The sequence below is a fragment of the Schistocerca piceifrons genome, chromosome 4 (assembly GCF_021461385.2).
Source record: "Schistocerca piceifrons isolate TAMUIC-IGC-003096 chromosome 4, iqSchPice1.1, whole genome shotgun sequence".
In the NCBI taxonomy this organism is placed as follows: Eukaryota; Metazoa; Arthropoda; class Insecta; order Orthoptera; family Acrididae; genus Schistocerca; species Schistocerca piceifrons.
This window is the reverse complement of record NC_060141.1, coordinates 577,396,289-577,404,588: the sequence shown is the minus strand read 5'-3', so window position 1 is coordinate 577,404,588 and position 8,300 is coordinate 577,396,289. Positions and strand designations below refer to the sequence as shown.

Below are 8,300 nucleotides of genomic sequence, written 5' to 3'. Positions count from 1 at the left end.
GAAACCAGATGACGCTATGGTTGGCCCGCTAGATGGTGCTGCCATAGTTCAAACGGATATCAACTGCGTTTTTTTAAATAGGAACCCCCATTTTTATTACATATTCGCGTAGTACGTAAATAAATATAAATGTTTTAGTTGGACCACTTTTTTAGCTTTGTGATAGATGGCGCTGTAATAGTCACAAGCGTATAACTACGTGGCATCACGTAGCATTCCGCAGTGCGGACGGTAATTGCTACGTGATACATTACCAGTGTTAAAATGGACAGTTTACCAATTGCGGAGAAGGTCGATATCGTGTTGATGTATGGCTATTGTGATCAAAATGCCCAACGGGCGTGTGTAATGTATGCTGCTCGGTATAATGGACGACATCATCCAAGTGTTCGCCGGATAGTAAAAGTTATTTAAGGAAACAGAAAGTGTTCGGCCACATGTGAAACGTCAACCACGACCTACAACAAATGATGATGCCCAAGTAGGTGTTTCAGCTGCTGTCGCGGCTAATCCGCACATCAGTAGCGGACAAATTGCGAGAGGATCGGGAAACTCAGAAACGTCGGTGTTGAGAATGCTACATCAACATCGATTGCACCCGTACCATGTTTCTATGCACCAGGAATTGCATGGCGACGACTTTGAACGTCGTGTACAGTTCTACCACTGGACACAAGAGAAATTATGGGACGATGACAGATTTTTTGCACGCGTTCCATTTAGCGACGAAGCGTCATTCACCAACACCGGTAACGTAAACCGGCATAATATGCACTATTTGGCAACGGAAAATCCACGATGACTGCGACAAGTGGAAGATCAGCGACCTTGGCGGATTAATGTTTTGGTTCGGCATTATGGGAGGAAGGCTAATTGGCCCCCATTTTATCGATGGCAATCTAAATGGTGTAATGTATGCTGATTTCCTACGTAATGTTCTACAGATGTTACTACAAGATGTTTCACTGCATGACAGAATGGCGATGTACTTCCAACATGATGGATGTCCGGCACATAGGTCGCGTGCGGTTGAAGGTGGATTGGTTGTCGAACCACCATACCATGGCCTGCACGTTTTACCGGATCTTACCCCCGGATTTCTTTCTGTGGGGAAAGTTGAAGGGTATTCGCTATCGTGATCCACCGACAACGCCTGACAACGTGCGTCAGCGCATTGTCAATGCATGTGCGAACATTACGGAAGGCGAACTACTCGCTGTTGAGAGGAATGTCGTTACATGTATTGTCAAACGCATTGAGGTTGACGGACATCATTTTGAGCATTTATTGCATTAATGTGGTATTTACAGGTAATCACGCTGTAACAGCATGCGTTCTCAGAAATGATAAGTTCACAAAGGTACATTTATCACATTGGAACAACCGAAATAAAATGTTCAAACGTACCTACGTTCTGTATTTTAATTTAAAAAACGTACCTGTTACCAACTGTTATTCTAAAATTGTGAGCTATATGTTTGTGACTATTACAGCGCCATCTGTCACAAAGCGAAAAAAGTGGTCCAACTAAAACATTCATATTTCTTTACGTACTACACGAATATGTAATAAAAATGGGGGTTCCTATTTAAAAAGACGCAGTTGATATCCGTTTGACCTATGGCAGCGCCATCTATCGGACCAATCATAGCGCCATCTGGTTTCCCCCTTAAGCTAGACAAGTTTCGTTCTTTGTAGTTTTTTCGTTTGACGCTTATTTCGTGAGATGTTTGGCCCGGTCATGATCAATGGACCACCCTGTATAATAGGTAGTCGTTTAGTTTGTTAACATTAGGTGGGTAGTAGCTGGAGGCTGATCCTGGTACAGTGCATCTCTGTCTGTGGCCGTTGCTAGTCTTATCGTGATTCGAAATGCCGACTTGTATCCCTGTGAAGGACTAATTTTATGATATCTATTTCTTGATTATCGCCCACGTGTGATGTCTCCTGGACCGAGTAAAATTACCGATTTGGAATATATGAATCTGTTAGAACAAGTTTTTTATTATTACTTTTGTGTGCCCATCGTAAGAAAGAATGTTTCCTGGGCAGAATGTTGCTTATTTCTGATTTTATGTGTTTAAGATATTTCTGTTGGTGTTCCATAAGCGTCCATGTTATAATGTATGGTTGTAAATAAATTATTTAAAAATACAACCCCCAGCCCAAACGCCAATCCACCTAAATCCCGTGCTACACAGCCAACACTTCGAGGAAATAGTGTATGTGATCCTTTATAGCTAATCCTGCCACTTGGTTCATAGGTCTGTCTCGTTCCACAATCTAGTAGTCGTAAGTATCCAGAAGGTCTAATAAGCTGAAATAAAAAAAAAACATCTGTGCATCGTGTGCATTCTGCTACATTATTCGAGAATATGTACACGATGAGTGTCTGGTAGTAAGTGCCAAAAATTAAGAGAAATACAAAACCTTAAAGCGGAATATTTTCTACGTTCTTTTAGTATATGAAGCAGTGTGGGGTGGGAAATTGATCTGGAAGTGGAAGAATAGTTAATACTTTATACGAATCTTAACCAAGCTTTTACTGTGTAAGACATAAAGGAGCATAATATACAAAGCAGACCGATACCAAACTAGTTTATTTTTCCAGAAACATGGAAATACTAAGTTTATATGTGGCAAATGCAACGAGAAATGAATGTAATTACAAACAGCATTGGATTGATGGACTGGAATGTCAATACGTTTGTTTAACTTGCTTGACACGATTTCATTGTGCAAGCGATGTTGCTATCATTATGTAGTAGTTCTTGAAGATGACGGGCGTGACGTCATCGCTGGCGAAGTTTCTATTAGGCCTCAGACTGCGGTACGGATTCTGCGAGGGTGGCAAGACAAAGTTCAATGCCCTATGATGCTGAAGCCTTTCTGCATCCTTGAGTACTTCCTCCGCAGTGTACGACGTAACCGCGACTGGGACACTAGGATCTTTCAACAGCGCTGTCACGGTGTCGGACCAGGAGTCTATATCCTTGTGACCATTCAGCCTGTACAGTCCAGCGTTGTAGGCACAGATGATGGTGGGCGGGATGTAGTCCTGCGAAGCGACGTACTCGTGGTAAAAGGTCTGTGGAGGGATTACCATTTCCACGGTGCGGAATTTCTCCTGGCACTGAGGGCACAGTGTGGACTGCTTCTGCAGTAGACCCCGCGCTTCCGGTGGCAGACTGCACACCTCAGGCCCGACGAAGACGAGGACTAGAGCTTTCAGGCTGGGAATTAGGTGCAGCAGGAATGCCTCCCACTTGTCGGCTCTTTCCATTTCGAACGACCACTCTGCGCCCACGAAATGGACTACCAGCTTCTCCGTAGTTCCGCTGACTTTATTCGACTTTTGAAGTGCGAAGAGAGCTGTGAGCGGCCCGGTGGCAATTTCGGAGAGTACTGCTCGCTCTAAGGGACTGGCGTCCACACCGCCGGAAAGCTTCAGCAGATCCGACTGCATGTCACCACTGAGCGGCTGGAAGCTCTCGGGGAGAAACACTGGCAGCTGTGGGTTTATGACGCCGTTTCTGCTCTGGTATATAATTAAACTTTTGTACAGTTGTAGGTCGTGACACCACACGTCGTGGTTTGGCGGCCTGTGTTCAGGCGAGCAGTAGCTCACCATACTGCACGACTCACAAGTGTGCAGATTGGCGGCAGAAGGCAAATGACAAGTATGGCACACATTAGGATACAAAATAATTTCCTGTTCGTATGGCTCCAGTTGACGGTTTAGAATAGCAGAACACTCGAGGAGTGCGTTCATTCTATATCCCCTATATTCTTCTGCGGAGAGACCCACAGCTGGAGCGTAGAGATTATCTGTGCCTCTTTCTTTGCACATTTCGCTGACAGCTTGACAGAGATCTTTGTGCGCTGACCAGTCAGATTTCTGATGCTCTTCAGAGCAGTAGCTCATTAAGTGGCACTGTTCACAGACCTTCATCACCTCCCTCTGCTTTGACTCTTTGCAAACGTGGCACGTTGTTGCGAGAAAGGTATTTCTCTGAACCGGTGTGTATTCGTAATCGAATTCTTCATCGCCTGGTTGTTGTAGGACATCTTCCAGTCTCGATGAACGCAGTTTAGTCAGTTCCCGGAGGTTTTTTGTTATGGTTTCTAAGTATTTCTCCGATTTCTCCACTTCTGACAGAGCATTAGATTCAATTTGTTTCTTAATCTTAAGCTGTGCTCGTTCTGCCAATTTCTTATTTAGCATCTTCTGCTCTCTGGCTTCTTGGCTAATTTTCGGTGGCGACACTTTGTTCGTCACTTCTTTCACAGAATCGCCACCCGCATTTTCCGTTCCCGTGTTGCCCTCACTGCTACTGACGCTCGCGTCTACAATGTTCTCAGGACCAATTTTTGACACATCCTCCTTTGCCTCTGCCGAATCTAGTTTCTTTTTCTTGTTTCTCTTATTCTTCGATTTAACTTCGACGAAATTTTCAGATTGGTCCTCGGTCCCCTCAGAGAACTGAGCATCTTGTTGCTGAGGTTTCTCGGGCTTAGTTGTTGCCTTTGAATCAGTTTTCTTTTTATTGGTCTCGTCCGTTTTCGTTTGCGTTGATGGAATATTAACTCTCGGTTTTTGTTCTTCTGGTTTGGCGACTGATGTTTCTTTTGATTCTGCAGACTTGCTCTCTGGCAGTATGCTGGCATCACCGTCTTTCTCTATCCCTGAGGCCCCCTTCTTCTTGCGGCGGTTCCGTTTCTTAGCAGATGCTGTTTGGGTGGTTGTACCAGAGGCTTGTTTTGCTGGAGTTTCATCCGACGGTTGACCATCTTGCGTCGTTGTAGGAACTGGCTGTGTTCCCTTACTCGCCTTTGCTTGGCCCGGCTGGGAATCTTTTTGCTGACCTTTCGACTTATTTGTTGGCGGCGCGATAGTTTGTTGTTTCTCCTTTGCTTTGCGTTCGCCGCCGACAGCCGTTACATTCGTATCTTGCTGTTTTCCTCCCTCGACGTTTGCATCGGTAGAATTATCTCCAACTTTGTTCTTCTTCTTATGACGATTTCGTTTCTTTTTCTTTGAAGCTTCTTGTTCTTCGGGTTGTGACTCAGCATTTATTACTTGTGTTTTGTCTGACGAGTCTTTCTCAGCAGTTACCGGAGACTTCTCTACCGTGGGCGACTTCCCTGGTGAAACTTTAGGTCCTGTACCTGCACTTTCACCAGACACATTCTTTCGATTCTTCTCCCCAGGCGCTGAAGCAGTGTCGCGGTTTGATTCCTTTTCCTTGGATGGTGAAGCAGGTGCCGGCTTTTTCTTTTCATTGTTTTTGGGCTTGGCAACCTCTTGTGGTCCCTTATTGTCATTCGCCTCTGACGGGCTAGCGTCTTCTGAAACCGATTTCTTCTGCTGACGATTCTTCTTCTTGCCGCTCGATTTAGATTGTGCGTCATCCTTATTGGGACCTTCTTTGCTGTCTTTGGGATCCGTTGCGATCTTAGTTTGCTGATTCACTTTGCTGCCATCGTCTTTGACTTGGGCCGAGTGATTAGACGCAACTGCTTCTAAAGTTGGAAGTTCAGTCTCTAGGAGTACGTTAGAGGGAGATTTTTTCGAATTTTCCGTTGTTATGGACAAATTAGGTGCTTCTTTCACTTCTGGCGAAATCTCAGCACCGGTAGCCGTTTTAGTGGCATCCTTCTTTCCGCCTTTGCTTGCTGGCTTCACTTCCTTCAAATTTGGAGCCCCTTCACTCTTGGACACACCCATCTCGTTTTTCTGTTTACTTTTCTTTGACGGTGCATTTTTATTAACTTTCTCGTTGGGATCGGTTTTTGGTGATGGTGGCTTCTGCTGATTTCCTGGTGCTGTTGGAAATTTTTGTTCTGACGTCTTTCCATCAGCTATTTGGTCTTTCGATGTTTCTCGTTTCTCTGTCGATTTTATGTTCTCTGTCGCGGGGGCAGTTGTATTTTTGTTAGAGTCCTTCGGTTTTGGTGCCTCCGCATCCGTTACCTTTTCGGAGACTTCGTTCCCACTATTTTGCTTAATGAGAGTCTCCGACGTTGCTCCAGCAAGCTGAGTTTTGTTTGGTTCGTCTTTTACTTCGTTCACTTTTGCTGCAGTGTTGTCTTTCGTTGTTTTGGGTTCACTACTAGACTCTTGTTTTTCTGTTACTTTGTCCTGAGTGCTTTGCTTGTTATCTATTTCCGACGGCTTTTTGATATTAGGATCTCCTTTCTGTACAGAATTCGTTTGGACGCTTTCCTTAGCCACTTGGCGTTTGTTCTGTTTCTCTGCATGCTGTTTAGAGGGCTGTCCATTAGATGCTGCCTTTGCTGAATTTGACGATACCTTTTTATTCTTATCTGCAAGATCTCTTTCAGGATCTTGTACCTTTGGTGGAGCAATAGGCTGTGAGCTCTTTTCCGTCTGAGATTTTTCTATGGGCACCTCTCGCGTTTTATCACTGGGTTCAGGACTGAGGGAGGGGTCACCGACCAGTGGTTGTGGTAAAGGCTCACTGGTAGGCTGAGGAACTGTGGGCTGTTCCTTCGGAGGTTCACTTTGTACTGAAACACTCGGCTTTGGTTCACTGTTTGAAGCAATAACCTTCTTGGGTGGTGGAGGCTTTTCCGCTGGAGAACCAACGACTCCCAACTGCGGAGGTGCCTGAGCTATAGGAGGCTTACCTGGTGGGGAGACCATGACTCCCAACTGTGGAGATTCCTCTGAAGTAGGAAGCTTTTCTGGTGGGGAGCCCATAACTCCCAACTGTGGAGGTGCCTGGGCTGTAGGAGGCTTTTCTTGTGGGGAGACCAGGTTTCCTGTCTCAGGAGATGCCTGAACTATTGGTAGGGAGCCCACAACTCCCAACTGTGGAGGTGACTGTGTTTTAAGAGGCTTTTCTAATGAGGAGCCCACGACTCCCAACTGTGGAGATGCCTGAGCTGTAACAGGCTCTTTTGATGGAGAGTCCACAACTCCCAACTGTGAAGGTGACTGATCTGTAGGAGGCCTTTCTAGTGGGGAGCCCACAACTTCCAACTGAGTAGATGCCTGGGATCCCATCACAGGTTGCTCCGCGGTTTTGGACTCGTCGCTCTTGGCGTTAGGTGGAGGTGGTGTGGGGATGGCTGCAGCTGCAGCCGGCGAGTCCTTCGGCTTGGCCGCCGCTGGTGGCTGTGGCGCCGGCCCTGCTCCTGCTGACGTGGGCGGCTGTGGGGGCGCAGCAGCATCTGTTTTTTGGCCACTGCCAGGACCTGTGCCGGGCTCTGTAGTCTGTTTCTCGGAAGGCGCCGATTTCGGTGGCGCCTCATCACTTTTTGTCTTGCTCTTCGCCTTCTTCGTCATTTCTGCAAAAGAGAAATTTGTATCGGTCAGTCTCTTATTCAAATATTATTAAAAATGAACATTTAATACATTGGTTTCACAAGCTGCGACATTGTCGCGAATATAACAGTGACCCGCATATACAATAAGTTTCCTTTAATTTACGTCTATGGTCAGAAACTTTTTGTTAAAAGATTACTGGTTTCGGTCTATAATGACCATCATCAGATCTGTTTTATAAAAACAAAGTCCTAATGTACTGCAGCCATAGTGCCACTAGTTTCTGACCATAGACGTAAATTAAAGGAAACTTTTAATACATGGGTATTCTTTCAACCTTGTGATGGAATATTCTCGATTCCCATTAAAATTTATGTACATCAACGGTGGGCATTTGCAATTTAATCAATCAGCTCACTAGGCCTGAATCTGTAGAAGTGGAGAGGTTTTGGTCGATAATCATTTGTTTTTGGCTGCAGCCAACGTTACCTAACTGACAATCTACTTCGTGCTGTTTCCTTTCCTTGTGATAGGTGAACGTAATTGTTGCAGGTAGGATCTTTATCTAACATTAGCTTAACGCCCACTGCTTTTCTCGTGTAGACTGTATGGCCTGCACAGATTTTTTTGTTATTCTTCAATTGAAATTTTATGTCGTTCACAAATTGCAACACCATCTAAACTTCCTACACTAGCTGAAGCCATAGAAGCATGGTCATTTCCAATTTTACTTCTGGCCAAAAAGCAATTCTGGTAGCTGGAGTAAAACGTTTTTGTTCGTCATGCCTTTTGTGTCCTTTTCGGGATATTTCCATAGAATCTTTCACTTCCTAACACATATTTCTTTACATCTAAGCGAGAAGTGAAATACGTTTCCATATATTTAGCTTTGAGATTTTTTAATATATGTAAACATTTTCTTACAAATTTCCATGCCCTATTTCACCACCCTAGGGACAGTATTTCCAAAAGCAGCGAAGCTCACAATGTTTTATTGCTAACAGAGAAG

General features: G+C 44.9%; 1 protein-coding gene across 1 annotated transcript in view; it reads right to left on the bottom strand.

The window, feature by feature from the left end:
• Window positions 1-2,582: 2,582 nt before the first annotated feature.
• Window positions 2,583-8,300, bottom strand: part of LOC124794770 (nascent polypeptide-associated complex subunit alpha, muscle-specific form-like) — a 59,355-nt gene continuing 53,637 nt past the window's right edge. Inside the window, exon 2 of the mRNA XM_047258396.1 lies at window positions 2,583-7,314. Within this exon, the coding sequence (XP_047114352.1) occupies window positions 2,732-7,312 (4,581 nt within the window). The 5' untranslated portion in view covers window positions 7,313-7,314 and the 3' untranslated portion in view covers window positions 2,583-2,731. The remainder of the gene's footprint in view (window positions 7,315-8,300) is intronic.